The 25,960-nt window shown below is 40.7% G+C and overlaps 1 protein-coding gene across 3 annotated transcripts in view; it reads right to left on the bottom strand.

Annotated features, from left to right (window-relative positions):
• Positions 1-25,960, bottom strand: part of EGFLAM (EGF like, fibronectin type III and laminin G domains) — a 76,758-nt gene that overhangs the window by 46,241 nt on the left and 4,557 nt on the right. For 2 of the 3 annotated variants that reach the window (XM_033086293.1, XM_033086295.1), the window contains exons 2-7: positions 14,909-15,018; positions 12,898-12,981; positions 11,739-11,765; positions 7,304-7,421; positions 6,923-7,058; positions 354-520 (exon numbers count right to left, since the gene is read on the bottom strand). In XM_033086293.1, coding sequence (XP_032942184.1) covers positions 354-520; positions 6,923-7,058; positions 7,304-7,421; positions 11,739-11,765; positions 12,898-12,981; positions 14,909-15,018 — 642 coding nt within the window. Of the gene's footprint in view, positions 1-353; positions 521-6,922; positions 7,059-7,303; positions 7,422-11,738; positions 11,766-12,897; positions 12,982-14,908; positions 15,022-25,960 lie in introns of all 3 variants that reach the window. The other variant, XM_033086294.1, reaches the window with a different exon arrangement.

The raw sequence follows: 25,960 nt of genomic DNA, 5'->3' as shown, positions 1-25,960 counted from the left end.
ACTTGTGTCTCTCATTTCTTCCCATGACATTCACTTATCAGTTCTGTACGAACCCAGCACAAAATTTGGGAATTAGAGACACAAAAATACCTGTCAATGACCTCCAGAGCAAAGCAATGGAATGAGAGTGATGCTGCCTGGGTCTTTTCAAATCTCTTCTTGTGGCTTGACTTCCACAGGGTGCTTGCTGCAAGCTCCTCAGACAGGACTGAGAGGTGTCAGAATGGGGGTGACTGTGCCTGGAGAGCAACTCTTTCCTCCAGCAGATCTCCACTGCTATGCCAGATGTGCTTTATTTACAGATATACTTCATTTTTGTTTCGCTTTATTAACAAAAAAGTGCTTGTACTCACTGAATGTGCGGATGACATCGCTTGGTGCACTGGCAGGGCTGGATCCAAAGGAGTTCGCTGCTCGAACGGAAAACTGATACTTCGTGTTTGGGAGAAGCCCTTTGAGAACCATGGACTCCATCTGGATCTGCTCTCTTATTACTGTCCAGTTGCTGTCAAGGTCTGGCCTTGAGGATCAAACAAAGACCAGATCTTAAATAATTAAAGCTACCTGTATAAATTAGCTGCATTCATACTTTTCTAGGGAATTCACTAATAAATGAAACAAAAGTCTACTAAATCATCACTGAAACCCTTCACTCTTAAAGTATCAGACTGCAACACACCATCACCAAGCTGTGAAGCCTGGGATGTCAAAACTGTACAGTCATACAAACTCAATTACTCAGATTTTGCTTATAAAGCCAAGGAGGTTATTTAGAAGACCGACTGACAAATCTGGTTAAGTTTATCTGTTTTGTGGATTTTGGATTCATAGTTTTCAAGTTTTTACCTGCAGTTCCCAGCTCCCTATGAATGTACAAAGCAATAGATTGCAATGGAGGGAAAGATCTTGATTTATTTCTGAGTTTGTGTTCTAATGCCAGTAAGTCCCTCCAAACATACGCAAGCATTAGCAAGATGAGAATCCAACATTTGATCTCCCAGGAAATCAGGTTAATCTGCTCACACAGGAACATACAGCTACAAAGTCTCCTCTTCAGAAAAATAAACAGAGAAAAAACCAACCCAAACCATAAAAAGCCAAAAAAAACCCCACCAAAAACCACACACAGACAACCCACAAAACCCACAGAACAATAACGCAGAGAACATGGCCCCTGTACCTGGATTTTGTAACAACATTCTTACAGCAAATTTTGGACAATACTTTGTTAACTCCTGACTCATACTGCAAGCCAACCGCCAATAAATGCTTCTCCAAGTGCCATTATATTTCAAGAAATCAGTATAACCATTCACATGGCAGTTTGTTATCAAGTGTTTTAAGCTCATGCATACAGGCATGTTGTAAAGGGAGGGGGGGTGGTGACTTCAAGTACTCTGAGAGAGTATTCTGATGCTTTCACACCATTTCCACTCTCTCTAAAAGTGGCTTCTTCTTATTGAAGAAAGAAAAAATAAGAAGCTAAAAAAATACAAACAACACAATAATGTAAACATTCACTCTAGGCCACCCAAAATATCAAAACTAAAGTTTATGAAAGTAAAATAAGGACAGAAATGGCTTTCAGAGAAAATTATTCCAGTGTTCTTGCAATATTTATTACAGGAAATAACCTCCAAGTGCACCCTGAATCTACCAGTGTTTACACAGGACTAGCTGCAAATGTCTCCAACAGTCTTCAAATTAAAAATTATAGCACAAGGCAGGCATTTTGTATTTATTTATTTTCAGTTGGAAGGAAATGCCGAAGTTAATGTATGTTTTCTTTTAGAGGTCAATACAAGATTTATTGATCACTGAGGTTCCATTGCTTTGTGCCAGCATGGCAAATGCAGTGGCAAAGTGGAAGTTTCCAGCTGCCTGTCTCAAGTGCACAGTGGCACATAGGACATGAGTATTTCATTGTCTTGCTAAAAATAGAACCAAAATCAGACAAACGCACAAGATGTAATGATAGCTGAACAGACCATCTTAAGTCACCCTTCACCACCACTCCCTTGCAGACAGGAGAGCATCTATTTTGGTTACTCTTCCATTGTTTCCCTCTGAGTTTTTGATGCCTGGGCCAAAATGAAAAGATATAGTCTTTTTCAAATGAAAGCTGTTAACATTGCTTCCTTCCAAAGGCTCGCTTAGTAGTGTTTTCAATTTTCCTGTACACATCCTTTTTTGGTTCGAATTCCCATCCAAAGAACTCCTGCTAGCTCAAGAACTGTCTCTTTGCAACAGATCTTGCCCATGTGTCCACCCAACTGGAAACAACATGACTTTGATGAAGAGACCCAAAGGAGGCATTGCACTCTAAAAAGATTTAGAAGATAACACAAACAGCAGGCTAGGCTTCAAATACACTGACTGTCTCTCCCAGCATTTCCTTCTGCAGAAGTTTATAATAAAGGAAATGCCTGCAAACATGTAAGAATCTGCAGCTGAAGGAGAGGGAATAAGGGAGATTTATCACTTGACCTTTGCTACTTCTACAGAATGCTCCCTGTGTGAACAAAACAGTATGAAAACATGGCAAACAGATGGGGAAAGGAACACAAATTTAGCTGGTGATTGCATCCAGGGCAAACCAGCTCCCATGTTCCCTGAGATGAGAACATTTTGTTGAAAACTGGTCTTTTTCTTAATGTTATGTTTCAGTGTGTTGTCAACTTTTACACTAGAAGGGCTCATTTGGTTACACTTTTCCCATTTTTCTGCAGCACTACATTCCCCAAAACAGGTGTCTCTGCCTCTAGCCAACACCCTGCAGGGCAGCTCCAAACATTCTATCTGTGAGTGGGGAAGTCAAACAACTTCCATGGGAATTGCCTGCTCTTGACGCAGCTTTGCATCTCCAACACATAAATGCTATGCAGAAAGAATCTAATGCAAGTCATAGTGGTTTTAAGATAGTAAATACATGGCTAAAACCAATAGGACTGGATGGGTATGAACCAAGGGCAGAATTCCATGCCAAATGCACCCAAAAAGTTTGGATCATTGCTTTATGTTATAAGCTGGGAACTGATTCAGTTCAAGGAGGGAATTCTTTCTGATGCAGAGAACAGTAATTTTATAGTCACTTGAGCTTCCTTTCAAAATCACCTGGAAATTATTTAAGTGTGAGGCACCCAATCCAATCCTTAGCAATCCAATTTTGCTAAGATTCTGATTGTTCTTCCATGCCATATTTGTACTCATCTCAAGAGGAAAATTAATTTTAGAATGTTTTTTTAAAAATATTCCAACAAATAACGAATATGATGACAAGTACAATATATCATCATTTGCTGTGGAAAAATCTCTTGTAGAATATACTGCACTATAACATATTCTTTTCAACAACTATAATTATTTCACATTATTGTGACACTTTCTACAAAACAGATCAACCAATAGTGCAGGTCAATTGTGAGCAAAGGAAAAGTGGACAATTTTGGCAACTCATTTTCTTGTTAGATATTCTTCTGATGCTATCTAATGTTGTTAAGCACTGCATCCCTTTCACTCCTCTTTCTTTATCAGTTACCTTTCCAGGGAGTTAATGTCACAAGCTATGAGGTGAATACTGAGTCAGATACGCCTGTTTCATGCAATGATCAGAGAAACTGTATTAAAAGTATTTCTCCTAGACAGTGGGAGGTGTCCCAGATCTGTTGTTTCAGGTTCTTTGCAAAAAAAAGCAAACAATGACTGTCTGGTTGAGTGCAGTGCCAGAGACAGAGAGAATCTAGCAGGGAATGGATTCAGGGATTGACTTTTCTGGGAGAGAGAGGGAAGGCTTCAAGCTAATCAAGAAATCTGTGCACAACACTATGCTGAATCTGCACCACCCTAACATCTGAATACTAATAAATCTCCTAGTTTTATCAGCAGAACCTGCCTAGCTCATTACAGCATAAATTTCATGTCACTACCAAGATACTGAAAAATTTCCTTTGCATGCCAAGATTAATATGAAAAGCTTTTGATTTCATCTACATACCAATGAGATGAAAAGAAAGTGACCTGATTGTTTTAGGGTATGTGCTGCTGAAACACCTGTGATTCTGTAGCTACTATGTGGCTATAAAAATCTGGATAAGTAAATCACCAAGTTTAAAAGTGTAGGCATTCAACAGACTAAAAATCTGAGTATTTGGAGTATTTGAGTGAAAATATCCCATATTTTTTAATAATTAATTTTGTATAGCATCTTTAGAAAAAACACCTAAGCTCATATGCTTAAGTCTGGGATGTTGCTTTAGAGATTTCCATAAAAATGTAATTTTCCTTATATACTTCTCACCATTAACCAACAGAATATTTACACTGAGCCTACAAAGATGCACAGACACCGTATATTTTGGTTTGAACACATTCTATTGCACGTTACCTATGAACTATCTAGTGAAGAGTGAGTCCTACAGTCTCCCTCCTAAGTTTCAGCACTTAGACAAGTGGGATTGTGGTCTCCTTAGCATCATCTTTTAGTCAGCAGCAGAGTAGAGCCTGAATTAGCTCAGTTCATCTTATATCTACCACAAGCCAACTGCAGCCCTCCATCACCTGTAGTGAACCAAGCCCCAAGGGAAGCCCCTTAGGCAAGTGCTTAAATAAAGCACCAAATTTAGACTCTGAGTAGAGACAGGCTGCAGGCTAGCTCTGGTTCTGATTCTGGTATTGCAAAATTAATGTACCGAATTTTCATGAATGTACTGAATTTCCCCAGTATCACAGCTGAGCAACTGAGTGTTTTGTCCCAACACATTTTTCATATGGTTAAATTCATAAAGTTAGTTCTAAGAAGATGGAAATTACTTAAATAATGTCATAGCTTTTAGGCATTTGTGCTGTACCCAAGTAAAATTACAGATTTGAATTAGAAAGTTATTAATTTTTCAAAATCACAGGATAATGGTGTATTTCTTTGACATAAGAGGACCCAATTCTAATTTACTTGAACTTATTTGTTTTGATTTTGCATTGGTTTAATTTACTAGCTTTAACTCATGATAATACATTTTATAGTAATTAAAACTCTATGCAGCAACAGACAATGAAGCTTAAAGTTAAATGTTTACCTCTAACTGCCATTAGGGCTTATGGCTCATTGAACTTACTCCAAATATACAACCAAGCTTCCAAGTCTAAGAGAGCATAATCCCAAAATTAACAAAGGCACTTTCTACTTAGCTTCAAGCCTCAAACTAAACAGTGTAATCAAAACATTTTGCTGTTAGCAAATTCTTTCCCAAAGTCTAAAGCCAATGAAACATTGAAATTTCAATCACTCGCATCTTTTGACCTAAACAGCAGCTTTCCACTCCCTGGCTGAACAAAAACATTCAAGAGTGTACTTTTGGTGTGTCAGATGGAGGTGATGGTGGTGCCCACTTCTTCCATTAGCAGGATCCTGGTGCTATGGAGAAGTGTACACAAGCCTCCAGATTCCACTTTTCAGTAAAAGCAGAGAGGTGATAGAAGTGCAGTCAATCAGAACTCAACAAAATTCCTTCCCCATGAGCAAAGGAGAGAGAGGAGATGGAGAGAGAGCAAAAAACTCAGACAAAAATTGTGTTCAAAAAATAGATATTGAAGAAATTTCATTGTAGGTCTACAGCAGACATGACACGAAGGAGATTAATATCTTCAGCCTTAAAGACCTGCCTCGCAGTGCACTGAACATTGGATGGCCTCCAACTAAATATGGGGAATATCAACCCAAACACAAAGTGTATCAGTTAACAAGTAGGTTTACATCTGGATATTCTTTTTGCTATATCAATATAATTTTGCTCTATCAATATCTTCTAGATTGCACCCATACTTTGAAAATCAAGTTCTTCCTGTCTGTTCTAACACTTTTAAAAAAATTACTATGTTTTCCTGAATAATTTTTTTGACCTTTTACAGGTCAGAGCAGTTAAAGAATCAATTCTCTCTTCTTTTCCAGGAACCTCAACTAAAACCTGTTATCAAGTATTCACTCAAAGGATTAAAAGGGTGAATTTTACATTCACTGTGAGGGTAAACATCAAGGCAAATAAAAATAAATAGATTTGTATGCAGATATTAGGTCACACAAGCATATGAACAGTCAAGTACAAATACTTGTTTATGCTTGCAGATAAAATCACCTCCTCTTGACCCTTTTTATGCAGCTTATAAAAGCAATTCAACTGGCAACTTCTCACAGTTCAGTTCTGCAGCTGTGAATTTTGAGAGTTTAATATAAAAGAACCAAAAAAGCACCCCACCAACTCCCCCACAAATCTAAACAGAGAGATCAACATTTAATGTAAACTTGATTAGCATTAGCATAACAAAGGAAGTCTAAATCCTGGAAGCTCAAGACCCAATGACTTTGTGCTGAAGAGGTGCTGGGTCTGGCACTGGGTGATGTGATTTAGTGGTTTAGGGGCTACAGTGGTAGCATCGGGTTGATGATTGGGCTGGGTGATCTTGAAGGTCTCTTCCAGTATTGATGTTTCTATGATTCTATAACTTTTGCCAGGTAAGACTGTTCAATATACTGACTTTTCACTCCTTAGATAATTTTCTACAGCAGCCCAGGGAAGCCACTCTGCCAAACACTCTTTTCTCAGTATGATTTGACATCCTTTGATGACAGGAGAACCTTAAAACTTCATTCACCCAGGCCGCTATTAGAGGGAACAGACCAAATCAAACTTTATTTTTCTTCCATCAGAAAGTACAATTTATTTGTGATTTTACAACAAATTGGATTCTTTCTGGTTTTGTCTTTAAATTTCCATGGTAATTCAACCCACACTGAGAGAAAAACTAAGCATATGATACACAGTAAATAAATCATATCTATATGCAGTTGAATAGTGCAGTTTAGGTCAAAAATACCCCCAAATACTATAGTGCACAAACACAGAAATTTAGACTCCACTAGCAAACTTGCCTGATAAACTCCACCGTGTAGTACTGGATGGGAGAACTTCCTTCGCTCACTCCAGGCTTCCAGGACAGCGCAACTTCTGAATCAGAAACCACCACGATCTGGGGCTGGTAGGGTGGCGCAGGAGGCATGCACTTATCTAAGAAGTGCAAAGGAATAGCATTACAGAAGCAGCTGGGTTGCTACACACAGTAGCCCAACACTCACGGATTTAGGAATCAAATTAACAGGCTTCTCCCCTCACCCTATTGCCCCTCTAAAACCCTGCATTTGTGGAAAAGTACCAGCAAAATACTGCAATACTGCACATGACAGAGGTTAAGTGTGAGTGCTAGAGACATCTGCCCTGCCAGTTTTGCAGCATTTCCCTGCAGGCAGAGTTACCTTGGGATAAGGTTGTCACCTCCCTGGGCATGCTGGGCCGTCCTTTCCCTGCCCAGCCGTACGCTCCAACGCTAACGCGGTGCGGAGTGCCTGGCTTCAGGTCGCCAATAACAACATCCTGCCAAGGCAAGAGCAGACAAGCACCTTGTGACAGCAGTTCTGGGTAACTGGGGCTGCTGCTGTGAGCTGGGACTCAGGGATCTCACAGGGTGTTTCCCCTCTACTCTCCTAGGAGGATTATCCCCAGCCCAGTACAGCTCAGAAACAACAAACACAAATAGAATCATGTTTCCTCTCAAGCTGCAGCTTTGCCCCAGGGAAATCCACAAGGTTGACCTGGACCCATTTCTCAGCATAACTCATAAGGCTGCAGATCATTTGCATTTGATATCCAGCTTTTTCACTGGTGAAGTCAAAGCCACATACTATTCCCTCCCTTGAGCCAACTGCTAGGATTTGGTATCAGTATGGTGTGTTTTCTCCTTTTTTTTTTTCCTTGTTTGTTTTTATTTCTCTTTTAAATTCAGAGGCCACAAAACCTCCTGAGAGTGAAGCAATTTGATGCACTGTGAACTGATGGTCCTTAATTTCTCACAAAGCAGAGCCCTATCCCATCATCTCTCACAATTTTATGAGCTCAGCTAACAGCCTTGACCTGAAGCAAGCATTTCCCTTATTTGTCCTTCTGCCATAAACACAAAAAGATTAACCCACAGACAACTACCCTAAAAGAGGCAATGCTCAGCTCCATGTGAAGAGCTTGGGCTGATGGATGCTCTTCAGAGAAGCCTATTCAAATCTCCCAGAAAATAGAAAACATCACTAAAACATTACATTTCATCACTGGCTGCTTCACATAGGATGGATCAGCCTCAGATATTTAGATCTGATCTTTAATGGAGAATGTGTACATGTGTAAATAAATTGAGTATTTACCTGCAGCCTACCTGGAATGTCTGTGTTAAACCCAGATTTATGAATTTTGACAGCATATACAAGGAAACAGAAATATCAGATTCTATACCACAGACTGCTCTGGTGTGAAAAATAAATACTTACAAAAAATCTGTTTTATAGCTATTATCCTTCTGGTTTTCATTCTTTGCTATTAAACACATTAGTAACAGTGCATTTGAAAATTTTTCTTCATGTTGGAACAGACTTTAAATCTGCACTTCCAGTTGCATCAAAATAGTAAACAATTCCAAAGTTTTATTAACTGCTAAACTTCCTTTTGATAATCTTTTGGAAAAAAACACTTCCTCTCTACTCTTTGGGGAACTTACATTATTCCTACTACATTTTTCAGCAACACCCTGTCATCTGTCATTTCTCTGGGTGTGGTTTTGGAGCTCCAACACTGATTTCCTATTAACACGGACCACCTGACCACTACCTTGTTTTTCCATCATTCACCCTTGATCTGCTCGAATGATCTGGACAAATCTAAGATTAATCTGAGAGCATAACAATGCTGGAATAGTAACTGTCCAGAGAGAGGCAGCAAGCACACTCACTCAGAAAGATTAATCTGAGTCTCACAGCTGAAGGGACTGAGGTCTTTTACAATGTGATCTCAGAAAAGGGTTGCTGAAAAAACTGTATTTCCCCTGGTGACAGAACTGATGCCGCTGCTTCTTCCTTTCTATCCTCCATGCCATACATACTGTCAGTCTGCCCTTAAATTATGTGCATTTTTTCCTGCCAATATTCCTCTTTATTACACTCATGCTTATGAGGAAAAATCCATCATTATCTCTCTTCTCTGCTTTCACACTATTAAGGAGCTTGGCCTTTGGAGAGAGTTGGATATTCATGTATGTGCCTCATATTATTACCTCCAGACTCAAGCCTACCATAAATTAAACAGAGGGAATCTCATTGAGAGCCTGACCAATGAAGATCAAAGCCCTAATATCTACTAAAGTATTCAACAAGTTCAATGTGTGTGCCCTCAAAATCTCAGCAAGGTGCCTCACTCATGCCTTACACACATGGCTACCTGCCTCCTTCTGGCAGTGCCCTCTTCATGAACACAGCCCTGGATCAGGACATCAGCACAGTTAATTAATAAGCACAAATTCAGGACACCATCACACCACCCTGATCCATGGCAATGCCAGGGAATACCCACCTCACACCAGGAACACTTTCAAATCAGATCCTGGAGTAGAAACACATCTCCTTGTGCCCCAGTACATTGTCCAGCAGCCTGGGAGCACACATTTCTTTTTTTGCTTGTATTTAGAAGACATGTCTTAAACCCAAATTTTATCCCTCTTAAAAGAGACACCAAAGTGGCCTCACAGATAACAAATTTAGGTAGTATGTGGAAGAGTTATCCCCATGATTTTTGTAGTTCCCCCTCCACTCAGATTAACTCTATATTTTGAAGTCTGATGCCCCAAACCAACATTCAGTTACTGATAATGCTTCAATAGTCACCAACTTCGCTTTCTTATCTTGCATAACTCCCTTGCTAAAATCCTAAAAAATGACATTTGGTATTCTCATTACAATCTCACATTGTTGAGTGGGGTGAGGCAATGTGATGCCTTTTTCTGTGGTAGGGGAGCCAATTTCACTTAGATTATCCCACATACACCTCCCTGCCCTGCCACACAGCTTGCTTTCCCTACAAGTGTGTTGAAACTGTGAGGCTCAATAAGACATCTCACAGAAACCAGAATTACAAATTATTTTCCAGAAGAATGTCTGTTTTCTGTTTTGTTTTATCCAAAAACCATCAGACCCTGGATTACAGCACAGCTGCAGGAACTGAGCTGGTTTAAATGACAGTCTCTCCCATGACGACAATTCCATCCCTGAACTACTGGTCTCAGCTGGTCACTCCCCATTTTGTACTGGTATGTTTAGTGATTTGACAGGGAGCAGTGCAGCTCCCCAGGGCTCTGTGCCCACCCTAAGACCTCCTACCTTCAAAGCCTACTAATTTTTCTTGATTTTTCTTGATTTTTTTAACTAAGTGTGCTGGAGCTCCTGAATATTATGCCCAGAGCAACCACCTACTAAATGGCACTGCATCTGCACTTCTCCAGGCTGCTGCCACTTACATATTCTCTCCTTTACAATGATATAGTGCACAATAATACGTTATTCACTTTGCTGACACACAGACACATAAACATATGCATGCACAGAAACAGGCAGTGCAAATCAGCTCTTGCTACAGCAGTCCCACGCGGCTCAGAGAAGCCTCCAAGAAAGCAGCAGGGTCATACCCAGCACCAGGAGAGGAGGTTTAGTGATGGAAACATTAACAGACTTAACCACAAAACTATTGCAGATTTCTGTTGAGTTTGGTATGAATACAACAGAAGGCATTTCATCGAGAACACCACTTCCTGGAGGATTAATGACAGCTGGGAGCTGATTAATCCCAGCCATTCATACTTTTCCACAAGTACCCCTCAGAAGGGTTATTTTTATCAAGCAGACAAAAAGTACCCAGCGTGGAAGTGCTCAACTCTGAAATGCCATAATCCAGACTCAGCTCAGCTAGGATTGAACCAGACAGTCCTGGTTCAAGTGTATCCTGAGGACTCATCCTCCTGTAGGCCAACCAAACTCCCCTTATTTCAGACCACGAAAGCTCTGTGAGCTCCACCAACTGTGTGAGATTTCTCTATTCCTAAAACAGACCTCAGAAAACAAAAGTTTGCAAGAGGCTGTTGATGCTAGGAATTTCAGTTAAACACTGAAATTCCTTCCATCCAAACCCGAGCGCCTCTTGTTTGCTTCCTGCTCACAATAAACCCAACCTGTTTACTGCTCACAGGAAGCAGACTGGACTGAGTGCAGGACTGGAAATAATCAATCTGATTAATTCACCAGCTGTAAAGCCTTTAGGAGTTGGTATTTCTTTCAAATTTATTTTATACTAGTAGCTAGTCTCCCACTCCTTCCTCCTGGGCTTTGCAAGCTGTCCTCTTCCTGTGCTCCTCCTCCTTCTTGGCTGTCTCTGGACTGGCTCAGATTTTTCCCTCTTCATCTCCTCTCCAACTGCCAGACCTTGTTCTTCCCTTCCACTGTCCCTCTGACTACTCAACTGTCCCCATCATCTCTAAATCCTCACTGCCTGGATATATCTCATTTCTTATACAAATTTACTCCATCAAAACAAGACATCTGACAATAAATACCTCTGGTGACTGAGAAAAGGGTTTATGCATTGCTAAAAAGGAGCTACTTTGCCTACACATGTCCACCTTGTCCACCTGTGGATTTTGTGCTTTTTGAGGCTACTGTCTGTCTGGTTACATTTTGACCACAAAAGACCATGTGTAAGTGCTATACAGAAACAACATTTGAGATCAACTTTTTTGTGTGAGTCTGTGGAGAGACCAAGTCAGAAACATTTGTTTTTTTTAAAAAATCACATCTGTGAGCAAGTTTTGTGTGAAGCAATACTTACAAAAATTGCTTGTCCTTCAGGTTGACCCTGGGAAAAAGCAAATAGGACTAGTTAAGAACTAACATAATAAAAAGTGATGGCAAAAATACATAAATAATGGGTCAGGGAATTAAAACAAGACCAGTGCTGCAGCATATAGCAGTCTGTGTGGCTGTTAATCATCTGCATGAGTATTGCGATACAGACTCTCTTCTCCCAGTGATTATGAACTACTGCTGTTAGGATTAAGATTAAAACAAAACAAACCAAAACAGTGCTGTTTGATCTTTCTTGGCACTACTAACAAGAAGAGTTTTTAAGAAAGAAAAAAAGGCAAGAGAGGAGCACAGAGAAAAAGATAAGAAGGGAGAAAATAATTAATGAATAAAGAATGATATATCATGACAGCAGTATTGTTTCATTCAGTGTGATCCCAGAATCCTGCACAAGTCAGAACTGACAACCAGAGTGATGGAAAACTGCAGGAAATCTGAGCATCCTCCTCACTCACACTTCTAGTGAGGAAGCAGGGCAGGAAAAGAGAAGAAGGAAAGAGAAGGGACAAATGAAAAAAATACAAATCCTGCAGCAAGAATGCAAAGGAAATACAAAAGAAAAAACATCATTTTAAAAATTGGAGAGCAGTGAGAAAAAGTAGTCCTTTCAAGAAAATAAATAAACACCAGTAGTCAGGGGAAAACTTCTAGAATATGAACTTGCAGTACTGCAACTAAAGCAGTCGTGTTTCAGGAGGCCACACTCTCACACAGAAGCAAAAACACTCTGTGTGTAAACTCACACAGCTGTGTCAGACACTGCAATACACACACTGTGATAGTGCAGCCCTAACTGTGCATGGACTCGTGAAATTCCACCCCTTCCATGTGTGAAAATGCATGCATTTAAGATTAAAAGTTCTTTTTTAGTAGATGTCAAAGGTCAGTACCAGGAAGTTGAGAGCAAGTCCCAATAGTTTTACATGATAAAATGGTCAGACAAGAAGGAGAAATAGTGCATCATGCAAAAACAAAAACATTGTGATTCCCTTTTGCTCCATTCCCAGAGCAGATCAGGGCTTGGATCTTCACCGTATTTCACAAAACTACAAGGAGACAGTTGCAAGTTTCCACTTGCACATTCTGCTCCAGTGCTCTGATTGTTGATGAAAAGAAATACTCACCATGCTAATCATATCCAAACTCAGGGGAACATCATGTGAGAGCTGTTTAACTGCTTTGTCACCTTCAACTTCTGAGTAAAAGACCTTGGGAAGAAGATACAGTCAAACCAGTTAAAGCAATAACTCAGTGTTTTAGAATAACTTAAGAATGAGGGCATCATTCTCACACTGAGACAGAATTTGTGCCCATGATACCCTACCTTTTCAAATGCAGGATAAGCCAAAGTCCTTTAATACTCCTTACATTTTTGCTGGAAGTTGTCAGTGTGACTAAAGGACACCTTCACACAGTATATACACTTACCTAATGTGAAACACAGTTGTAGTGTTCATAGTGAAGGCCTGAGCTGACAATTTTAATTGTGCATCATTTGTCTGTGGTTAACATGGACAGCTGAAAAGCTGTGGGACTAAGCTGCACAACACAGACACCTTACTTCATGTAAGGAAGATGCTGACATTATGACATTACAAAAACTGCTCTATCATGAAGTGTCTCTCCATGTCTGTTGCCATGTACTGGACACTAATGAGACAGACAATCTGCTTTCCTGTGCACAGCGACCCAGAGATGCCAGAGGGTAAGGATACTAAAGTCAGGACATTTTGGGTACAGCACTATGGATACTGTTTGTTCTTGGTTTTGTTATCATGCCACACACCTCAAGGCTTAAAAAAAAAGAAGTAGAGCTCAAATGATTGATCTGCATGCATGAAGAGTGGAAACTGTTTACAACTTAAGTCTGTTACTCCCTGCACCTCTGTTTTTGCAGAGAAGGGTGGATCCCACTACACACAGAGCCTACCTGAGGCAGGTCCCAGCCAGCAAGTGCTTTTGGAGTTTCAGACTACTGTGTTCTAGTCCATAGCACTTTCATAACAATAAAGTGAACTCTGCAGCTGGGCTGCACTTGTGTCATTTACAAGCCTGTGGGATAAAGGAGCCTGAGTACCAGAAATGTGTGCCAGAAATACCTATTGCAGGGATTTTTCTTGTTCTTTTAGTGCACATTAATAACATGGTACTCAGTAATATTCTGCTTCCCACCTTTTTATATAAAACTGAATTTTGGGTATTTTATTCCTGGAAATTTCAAATGCATCCACAGAAAATGCTAGTAAGAAAAGCTGCTATTTGGGGGAATTTTTTTGTTGTTTTTGTTGAAGGGGAAAGCAACACATTCTAGTCAACATCTCATATCTTTGGCGCTAATTTCCCACTGACTAACTTGCATTTTGGCACTGATTCATTGCTATGGAATACCTGTTAAAACAATACTCAACAAAAATGAGTGAGTGCCATGTTAGTGCTAACTGTTTTCCTTCTTGCAGAGTAAAATACATTAACCAGTTTAGCTTAGCCCTTCTGTTTTGCCCTGCAGGCAGAGGGTAATATGGCAGAGGCTTGATGGGGAGACTTCCCTATAAAATTCTGAATACAACAGGAAAATCATTCAGCTTTTTTAAGAGAACTTACTTCTGAGGTATAGGGGAATAAAACAAAAGCCCTTTTGCTATGATTGGCTCTAGGGGGGTTCCCAGGGATTCTATGCAGTGCCTATCCAGGAAGAGACTCCATGAAACACTCCTTCCCTTGTACCCACTGCCAGTCTAGGAAGTTTTAGAGGCTTAGTTTGAAAACATATTCCTGTTAAAGTAATTCTCAGGCTGGAAGTACAAGCCAAAGGATCTGCATGGCCCTCACTTGCACAGTGCAATATCGACCTGCTCTGCTCTACTGTTTCATCAGATGCAGAGAGCACTGAGAGCCTTGTAGGAAAACCACAACAATCTATATCCACTGCAGGCCTTTGGCATCCAACCCAAATTCCCATCATAGCTTGTTTCTAAAACATGAGCTGCTTGTTTTTTAAGGTTACAGCTCAATCCACTCAAGCCCACTGTCCCCTGGCTGCTTTCTGGGCAGTGGCAGTGTTTGTTAGAAGGGGCTGTTCCGCTGCTTTCAGTGTGTGCAGGCTGAGGCCAGGCAGCAGCACGAAGCATCACTTACCGTGTACCCCGTGATGGTGCTGGTGTGCTGCTTGGGCATCTTCCATTGCACGCTGAACGCTGTGCAGTTCAGTGAATCCAGCAGAATATCCAGAGGAGGCCCCAGCCTATCTGCTAAAAACAAATTGGCATTGTATAAGGAGCCATAGGACAAAACCCCCCTCTTTTAGCTGCCTGGCAGGTATGTCTTTGAAGAACGGCCTGTGCTGCCCTCATTCCAAACTATCAAACATAGACCTCTACTCAGGTTTGGCTTGGCTGCCCCTTTTCCCTGCCCAGATCTGATTTCCAAGGAAGCAATGGTACACCAGGAGAGGGGGAGCAAAGTGGGATATTTCCTCTTCTCAGTGGGCAAGCTGTTACTTAGCTTAGGAGTACCCAATGCTTCAAGCAACTGCATTGAGCAACTTGTAGGCTTTTAAACATGTTCCCGAAATGCTGGATACTACCAGGACCCAAAGACAGGGACATTCACACATTCATACTGTTTGTACAGTCTGTGGCATGGATTCAGAAGACTGGGAAGGTCTCCCAGGGATGGTCTGGAAGACAGCACAGCTCACACACCACATCTGTAAGTCAGTATGGACATCTTTGGGGAAGGAAAGTCCAGCTGTGTGGAGCCAAACCATGCCATGCCATGTTCCCTGGGCCCTCACCCATTTTCTTCATTAGCATGGACTTAGTCCCATGGATTCCTGCTTGGTCAAGGGGTTCTGACCATAGCACATGCCATGTCCTGTGCTCTGCTTCTGCCCTGCACTCAGGAGTAGTGGAAATAGTAGCTGGAGCCATGCACCACCTGCTGCCTAAAGGAGTGGCAGGGACAAGCAGCCAGGGCTGGTGTATCAGTGTCCACTTAAGAAGCATTTCACAGTCAGAAAACAGCTTTCTAATTTTCACAACACCCAATGAGGCAGATAAGCATTTCAGCTGCATTAGTAATAAGGAAGAAAGAATACTCCTAAACATTCACTCTTAACATATTCATAGCATCCTTGTGTTACTTTCTGGGGAAGCTCTATGAGACAAGTTTACCGGAAGGCATAGTTGCCGAAATAACAAATTTTAACCAGCAATGACAAATAGTCATGTAAGGCAGGCTTCAGATTCATATTCTGAATGCACTATAGGCCAATAACTTTATTTACTGAAAGTATTTGGTGAATAAATTGGAACAACAAATAAATTTGAACTAAATGCAATCCATTTGCAGACTATCTGCAAACAGAGAGACAACATCTGTTTAATAAGGAGCTGCATAATGAATTATTCACTCAGCCCTAGAAAACACTACTATCTCCAGGTTGCAGATGATGAAAGAGAGAGAGAGAGCCAAACAGTGGTCCCAGTTACACTGGCCTATAAATTGTCACTGTGGAGTAAATACAAAGCCCTGGACTACACCAGGGAAAAAGAGCAAGGATCCAGACAGACCTATATTTTTATCCTCCCCGTTTAGTTCTCACAAGAAATTAGGGAATTCCCCTAACACAACAAGGATATGGCTGGATACACACCTGGGAACCGGGCATAAGCACCACCCTAGCTCCCTAGCAGCCCTAGCACTGCCTTTGCTGGCAGCCTCACCACACCACTGCATCCTGCCCTCTCTGTGACAAAGCCGTGCAACAGGCAGGCACATGGCACTCACACTGCTGGGGACCTGCTGCCTCATGCCCAGACCAGCAGCCAAGAGGAAAAAGAAAGCCAGTGGCAGCTGTGACCCATGCACAATGTAATTTCCTAGGGAGGCTAGAGGGCAAGGCAGAGAGCAGTATCTCATGCAGCATGGCAGTCCCACAGTCCTCCGCTGTCACCACTCCTGGGCTGACAGCTCAGTGATGTGCATCTGGGGATTAAGAGCCACTCCTGGTTGTCAGAATTTCACACAACCTGGCAGAAAGTTTAAAAATGTCCATTTCTGGACTGAACTTTTCCTTCTCAGCCATGGCAAAGTGACGGCAGGATCTGACACAAGCATTGTTTATGGCACTGAGGTGTCATGGCTTTTGAACAACCACATCAAAGCAGTTTGTCAGCTGATCACAACTGCTGCAGCATATATCACTGTTCTTCTGACAAGCCATTTTGATAGAAATGTGAACTTAATGTATTTTGCATGGTTTTAGGCACACTAAAAACAGATATCGAAGCTGGTCTAAACATTTACGTCTTTATGTCAGATGTCATGTTTAGACTATTACAAATAATAAAGAGTTTTCAAGGGTAAAACTTTAGCGGTATTTGTAGTTTCTCCTACAATTGGGGTCAGAAATACCTCCCCTCAAAACTCAATGTGAAACCTCTGTTAATTTGGTAGCACCACACATAGTGCAAAACCACAACAGAGCCTTCTCCCCTCTGCGCCCTTTGGATTGGGAATCTCAGACAAGGGGGGTGAGACTTCTCCGCTGGTTGTACATGCTCTGAAGACCTGCCTGAGTGATAATCCCCCTGCCAGTGCCCTCTGCAGTCGGGTCCAGAGAATACCTAAAAAGGCACAGAGATTTGCTCTTACCATAAAGAACAAGGAGCCAGTTTATACAAACAATAAAATTAAACACATTTTGTACAAATACAGTGGTTCTCCTTTCTGGCCCATCTGGCACAGAAAATTCTATATTGTCCAAAATGCTTTTATGATAATGGAAGCAATGACTCCAGTGCCATGCAAAGAAGCCATGAATCAAGGGGGAGCCCTCTCACACATATCATAACTATACATTGTGAAAGTATATCAAACACAAGAACTTAATGAGGATTTAGCCGTAGATAAACAAGAGCTGACAACATTGTGTTTACTCTTCTGCTTACAGCTACTTTCTTTCCCGTTTATACATGTCTTTGGCTCTGTACTTCTAAAAATATGCAAAAACCACCAAACCAGTAAAGAAGTCACCAAACAAGCTCTCCAATGAAGCTGAAGAATATATAAGCACTCTCCCTGAGATGGAGTAAATTTTGCCTTTTCAAAATAATGACCATTGTTTAAATTTTTGCTTCACAAAAGCAACTCAAATTAAAAATGGTGAAAATGCTTATGCCATCAATACAAGTGTCAATTCCATCGTGGCCCTGACTGTTATACACAATAGCCTCTGCCTGTATATTAAACACCATCAGGGTGGCAACAGGCTAAATGTGTGCCTCGTGGGAATGATCTCCAGCCTGGGCCAATCAATGGTGTTATCCTTCACAGCAATGAAGAGATTAAATTCTTTGCCGTGAGGGTGGTGAGGTGCTGTGACAGGTTTCCCAGAGAGGTTGTGGATGCCCCAGTCTTGGCAATGTTCATGGCCAGGTTAGCAAAGGCCTTGAGCAACCCAGTATAGCGGGAATGTCCCTATGGCAAGGGGACTGGGATTAGATGGTCTTTAAGGTCCCTTCAATCCCTTAACATTCTACCATTCTATGATTCTATGTAACAGTGCCTCTGGATGCTCCTTGCCATCACTGAATCCACCAGCAGAAATGTCACTTCCATGTCTGCCCTTGTGATTTTGTGCAGTTACTTTGAGTACAGAGTAGAAACACTTCCAATGAATCCACCTTCTGCTCCCAGGCTAACCATGCTGGCTTTGTGCAGGGCTCTTCAGCCAAATGCTTTCCTTCAGCTACTGCATAAAAACTGCTTATGCAGGCACAGCTCTTCCTTCCTTCCTTCTAGTCATGGACTGACATCAAAATCTTACTACAATGCTGAAAACTTATGAGAAAAAACTCAACCCCAAACCAAACACATTTCTGATGTTCATAAACTTCACATTTGAAGCTTCACATTCATCACTTTGGATGAATTGGATAAAGCTTATCCCTACTAGTATGTACTACTAGTGCTACTATTTTAGAGAAAATTTCAAAACTAATTCAGATTTTAAATTAGATTAAAATAATAGCGATTGAAAACAATTTTAATCTTAAATACTGATTAACTGAATATCTGAAAGGATTTGTGTTAGAAATTTTTCTTTTAGAATTTTAATTATATTTCAAATTTAATCTTTTTAGATGTTGTTACTGTATCAAGGCATGCAGGTAGTCACAAGTCACTTGCAGATCCTGAAACAACATGCAAATAATTCACTGATACAATCCACATGCAATAATACAATAATACATTTAAGGGAAAACAGATGGTTAATTTCATCTTTATGAGTTTGTAGTTTGGAAAATCAAAATCTTTATACTACATTTTCTGTACTACTCTTAACAACAGAGCATAAGCCCATGAAATGAGATAAGCATTTCACTATTTTACTTCTAAATCTCTGTGGGCAACAGCTAAGAGGTACAGACTGAAGGGCTCCTTATTTTCCAGGTTGGTGTGTCTCCCATTTGTGTCCCATGAAACAAGTGAAACTTGTTGATGAAATGCCAGCTGTCACTACTAATATGTCACAATGAAGGAAAACAGGAATTAAAAAAGCTCAAAAAACCCAATTCAAACTAATTCTAAATTGAAATTTTCAGAAAAAAAAAATTTCCAGAAATACCTCTAAATTTCTTCTGTTAGAAACGTTACTTGTGTTCACCAATTCACAAAAAAACTCACTTTGAATTTTATTAAAATAGCATTTTATCATTGTAATAGGTGTTTTCAAGGCAAAAATGTTTGCCCAGTCCAAGAGGTAAAACAAAGTGTAGAACAGTCCATTCACTCTTTCACTGAAATATTGGTGAAATTCTTATTTATTAAACGATAAACAGTGATAAGCTCTTTTTTTCACAGACTCATATTTTACAGACAAAAAGTTATGCAAACTCCACAGTGGAAGGAAGACAACACAACAAACTGAAAAGGTCAGGAAATTCTAAATGAAAAAAATATGCCATCTTTAAATTTCTTTGAAGCCTCTTCCAGCTCCCACTGCCCAGCAGCAGTATGTAAGAGAACAAGAATTTCGCAACCACAACAACTACAAAGGACAAGGACTTGAAACTGGAAAATCTCAGCCAGTCTGTCCTGGTTCTGCACCCAGAGCTGCAACATCCACGCACCAAAAACCTTCATAATGGTTTCTCTGAACGAATCACCTACCACTGTATCAGATGGCAGGTAGCATGGCCCTAGAGAGGCAACGTGGTTTTTTATTCAAACCACAGTGCACAAATTTCTGGAGAGACTAACCTGACCTTCATTAGTCCTTTAAAAATACTGCAAAAGAAACCACAATGAAAAAAATCTCTCAACGTTCTAATAAATAACAGGTTTGAACTCATGTGATGTTTTGCTGATGCTTATATAGCATCTGTTATCTGCCCCAGGGACATCTAAGGTGATAGTCACTGGGATTTTTATAGCCCAGCAAAGGGGAATGAAGGAGACAAAGCTCAGAACTTAAGCTACAGTGCCACACCACAAATCCCATGAAGAACGAGCAGGCACAATGTCACTGGAGACTTTGGCTTTTCCTGCTGTGCCTTGGCCCTGCAGATCGCTGAACAGAAAGGCAGCCAGGAAAAGTTGTCTCCTTACACTCCTTCCCGGAGCAAGGCTCTGCTCCCAGGAAGGCTCCAGCTGCAGCAGAGGGAAGGAGAGAGGAGGGGAGTTCTGCACAGTGCAACAGTGACTTCCAGGACTGAAAAGGAAAAGCAGTAACTACTTTTTTTTAAAAAAAAAAACAAAAACAAACAAAAAAAAAAAAAACCAAAAAACAAAAACAAAAAAAAACCCCAACAACAACCAAAAAAAAAACAAAAAAAACTTTTTGGAGAGCTATATCTAAAAATTTCTAGCTATGGATGGTTATGCCCTGGACTCACTTCTGGAGAATTCCTGGTGCTGAAGGTTATAAAAAGCAGGAGGCATTATATCTCTAACCAAAGGTCTAGTTCGTATCCGTCTTACCATAGTCAAAATGAGCACATCAGGCAATCTCTAGGCAACTCTTACATGTTTATGTTTGTAATAATTACTACTCAGAGGCCAGTTTGATTCATACAAGTGCATACCTGGATACCTTGTACCTGCACCTGGATAACTTGCTGAAATATTTCACCTAATGGAAGCATTTTCCACTTCCAGAGTATAGGTGCCCATAAAAACCCCCACCAAGACACTCCACTTGCATAACTACCAGTGCATTTCTGGAAGCCTGAATCAAAGTCTAACGCTCATTCCTCTAAATCCAGGCTGTGCTTTGTCCATTGAAGCCCCAGTGCTGGGGCATGGCTGTCCTAGTTCCTGATATTTCTGCAGCACCTTGGCCTGGCAGAGGAAATTGATAACCAGGATCCTGTTCTGGGAGAAGAGAGGGGATGGCACTGAGGCTCACTTCTCCCTTCTCCAGCCTACAAGCTGCTTAAATGCAAAACTCCACATTTTTCCTGGCTTGGGATTTCCTGTCTGGGCTCCAACCTTCCTTGTCCCTGCGGAGGTGCCCAGTGACCGGCAGGCTGCAGCTAGCCCTGCCTGCTGCCAGCACACAGCCTGCCCTGCCACAGCCTGCCCTCTCATCAGCTGCTTTGGGAGCTTTCAACTAACTGTGAAAAAACGTGTCTAAGAGATTTAACTTCAGTGCCAGAAGATAGCTGAAGTCAAGCAAGAGTACGTCACCCTGTCTGTGTAATACACTTTAGTAACCAGTGGGATGGGCTGCTTAGGAACCAGCATGCCAGTAGCATATCCTGGCATCTCCTCCAACCTCTGTTGTACCGTGGGTTAGGCATCTCAGGTGCTAGGAGACACAAATACCGGAAGAGCTTCACAAACTACAGCGCTCCAAAAAGTGAAAGAGCCAGTGAAATTGTAAAAATGCCAAATAAATAACTTGAAAATTCATTTTCTCATCAATTAATAAAACTTATTTTCCAGGTGTTTGCTATCCAAATCTTATTATCTCAATGGAATGCATGACAAAACTGTTCACTATAGTTGAAAAGTGTTCTCCTTGATGTACCTTAATCAGTTCACTTTATCTACTACACATTTCTTTCTTGATGAAACCCAGAACAAAACAGCTCTTGAAGAAACATCTTACATGGTACAATAAAATAGTTAAAGGGAAGCTTCCTGACAAGTGGTCAGATAGAAAAAATTACAATCAGACAATCACACATGCAGAAAGATTAAAGTGTAAAGAGGACACAGCTGACCATGTGACAGGCAGCAAACGTGCAGGGGGAGGACACGACAGGCAGCATTTGGGTTCCCACAATCCCTCCAAGTCCTGAGTGATTGCTTTGAAGCTTATTATTCATGGACACAAACGATCTGGTCTCACCCCAGAAAGTATCACAAAAATCAGTGTGCAGGTTGGTTACTCTAAGGTTCTGGCACAGGTCTCATAGATCTACACAACACTAAGTGTAACAACCTCCCATCCAACACATTATACTGATCACAACACCAGAAAACAGTCATTTCTCTGTAGAAAGAAGAGTAGTTGGTCCAGTTGGTGTTTCAGTCCATGACGGGTGGAGGAGAGCTCAAAGGAGGATAAACCTGAGAGCTGAAACAGACATTTTCAGGAGATCCTTGTGACACTGCAAAATCAGAGTGAGTGAGGCTGGAAGGCACATTTGGAGAGTCCAGACTCAGCTGCACCAGGTTGCCCAAGGCTTTGCCTAAAGAGATTTTAATATCTCCAAGGACAGAGATTCCACAACCTCTCAGGATAAATTTTCAGCCACCCTCACAGTAAAAAAGTCTTTGCTCATGTTAAAGGGAATTCCCTGCTTTCCCTTTGTGTCCATTGCCTCCAGCCCTGTCACAGGGCACCACTGAGAAAAGCCTAGCTCCATCTTCATTACTCCTCCATCATTTATACACATTTGCATGATTCCCATAAACATTTTACTTCCAAAGAAAATCTGGCATCTTCTCAAGGAGCAGGAAATTCTTCCCCAACTCAGCTCCTCCATAAGAAATGGGATAATTTCAATACCTTCTGCAGTTAGCAAGTCTCTCCATTCACCCCCACTAGCAGTAAAACCAGAGGAAATGCTTTGTCTCTACTAAGTGACTGAAATAACTGTGGTTTTTAAACCTGAATCTCTAAACTGATTTAGTGTGGGACATGGCCTGTGCATTCAAAGAACCAGTAACAAGTAGCAGGATGTGAGAGCTAAGAGACAAGGAAGGACAAAACCCTCTTGATGCAAGGGACAATGAGACATGGAAATATATCACAGCATAGAGAGCAAATATATAGGGGAGAAAACAGCACATGATCCAGGCACAGCTATGATGTCCACACAGCTAGTATCTAATGCTCCCTAATCCTCTCAAAGCATTCCCTGCTCCAGTGGCACAGTCTCCTGTAGAGTCCAAGCCTTTGCACCAAACCTCTACCAGGGCTGCCTCAGGCAAACCATGCCCTTTACTTGGCATCAGTTGGTCCAAACAGCTCACTGTTTTTTCCCCTTTAAACCCATTTTAGGTGCTGTCTTGTCTTTGTCCAGAAGTCCCTGAAAGAATTGCTTATACTCTGCAGGTTTCTTCTTCCATCCTCTGACCTCATGGCTCTGCAGGGTAAATGGCTGGAAGGCCTTCATCTCACCCTACCGAGTCCTTTGGCACACCCTTGGACAGAGAAACAGCTCTTAGCTGCGAAGTTCAACCCTGCCATTGTGACTGATCAAATAAGATGGGAACACCAGCAACCTGCACACCACAGGTTCCCACGGGAACAAGAACGCCCTGAAATGGGAGCAGGAACTAAAAATGCCAGCAGGACACCAATCTCCATGCAAGGCTGGAGTATCAGCTGCAATGCCAACATCTCTGTAAACAGTCATCTTCATAAAATGCCTGCTTATTTTTGGAAACATGTTACCTTCTCCTGCAATTGTCTAGAAAACAGAATATGAAAGAGACCTCACATTTCAGTTCCAAGGAACAGATTCTGGCTTCTGCAATCTCTAATTAAGCCACAAAAATTTTGGTCCTAGACATGTACTTTACGTCATCTACAGTTTGACAGGTTTTGTTCATAGTTTGGCTTCTTTTTTTCCTAAAATGGTATTCTAGTTGAAATTTTTCATGCATAAAAGCAATTAAACTTGAGTGAAATACTGTATAATTTTTGCCCTTTTTTAGGATTTTTATCAGAAGATATTTGAGCCCAGCAACACAAAGCCACTCTTGACTTAAAACTTTGTATGTGCAACAATACCTCTGGCACAGTGGAAAGATCAGAATTATTCCTGTATTTGAAAGAAGTATGATCAACATTCACAGGATGTTCATTTCCCATCACTTTAGAAAGACAATTTTGCAAGTTCCAAATGTACATGGGTATTGATATATACCATCATTTTCATAGATGCCAGCAATTTTAAACTACTTTTAAAATTGAGAGAGATGTGAAGAATAATCTGTCCTGTGATTCTTCCAGCTTCAGAGATCTTTTTCTGCAAAGAACACTGGACTGACTATCCTCTGAGGACATGGGGGAACTCAGAACCACTGTCTGCTTCTCAGAAGATCTGCTCCTGACAGAACTGCTATTTGCACTTTTATATAAAAGGTTTATTAGCTGTAAGGTTAACATATATAAGGGGAAAGATACCCTAACACTACTTAGGGATACACTCAGAAAGCCATCTTCAGACACTAGCACCTGCATATGGTTTATATTTCCTAGCTTTAAAAAATCAGTCAGGATAACTTCAGCGATGCTTAAGTGAGACATCTTTTTAAGAAAAGAAAGCCAATGCATTTTGGCTGTCCATCTACAGAGATCTAGTCCAAGAGACTGAAGAGTTTCAACCACAACCACATAGCTGTCCTCTCCTTTTTGAATAAATGGCTCCCTTTATTAATATTGTGTGGATTCTTTTTTATTCGAGGCCAATATCCTGAGGGACTTTTCTCAACAGTAGACTTTACTCTTGGGGGTACTTTCCCTATGTTTAATGGAAGAACTGGCACAAACCTGGTATATTTCACACTATACACCTCTCACTTGCAGAGTTTTATGGATCATCACACAGCGTATCGTTATCTAGATTTGAGTTAGCTACCTGGTTGTGCTGAAGCTTTCCCCCTAAGCCTTCAATTTTCAGTGGCTTATGTCCCCCTGAAGCAGTTACTTTGAAAGATGAATTCTGGTGTGCCTGTTCTCAGCTCAGTGGCTTTGAAAAGTCTGAAAAAGTAATGTTGATCTTTTGTTGTAGTTTGCATGGTGACGCTATATGAAATAACTAATTTGGTTGTCATGTGTAAGCATCTTCACTAAAAGTGAAAAAAAAAAGGAAATCAAATCTTGCCTACCCTACCCAAAAGTATTCCCTTTCATTAGGAATTAGGAAGTAATGATGTACTGTTTTGGGGATTTGTTTTGGTTTGTGGAATTTTTTTTTTTTTAGATCGATCATTTGTTTGCAAAGAAAACAATTAAGAAATTTTATTCAAGATCATGCATCTAATATAATCTCCTGTGTCCTCGTGATTTAGGAAGTCTTTTGTTATGTGATCAGACCACAATCACACATTCTCTGATAAATATGGCATCCAACTGTACACTCAATAAGGAAATAATATACTCTGCAAAGACCTATTCATGCTGTTTGGTTAGATTACAGGTAACTTTAATATCCTTTAATGACTTTTTAATATGAAAAACTTTCTATAAGCATTTTAGAGTTTCATTTCCTTGTGATGGAAAAGTTGTGAAAAGGTCTTATCAGTCCTGTTTTGAGGACATGAAGCAATGATAGTCACCTTTTTAAATAAATTTTATTTTCCATTTTTAAAAAACATAAAAAGAGCATAAACACACATTAAAAGAGCATAAATAGAAACATGAAAAATTTTGAGTCCCAACATAAGCATGATCTGAGGAGTTACAACCTTCCAAGTATACTCTCAGCTAATCAATGAGTTTTAAGGGGCACTGAAAAGAACTCATGAACTGAAATTTTTTGGTTTAAGAAAAGAAGGTACTATTCTGTTCCTCAAGATGTTTTTTGGGTGACTGACACTCAGAATTGCTGCCATTAAGTTTAAGGTGAGTTATGATTGTTTGAGTTGGATGTATTCACTTCTAACGAGCTGCAAATAACGCTCAGTGCTGTGTCCTGTCTAGTTCAGTGTCACAGAGAGAAA

The sequence above is a fragment of the Catharus ustulatus genome, chromosome Z, assembly GCF_009819885.2.
Source record: "Catharus ustulatus isolate bCatUst1 chromosome Z, bCatUst1.pri.v2, whole genome shotgun sequence".
NCBI classification, from domain to species: Eukaryota; Metazoa; Chordata; class Aves; order Passeriformes; family Turdidae; genus Catharus; species Catharus ustulatus.
The sequence above is the reverse complement of the archived record's forward strand: the minus strand, read 5'-3'. Positions and strand labels throughout refer to the sequence as shown.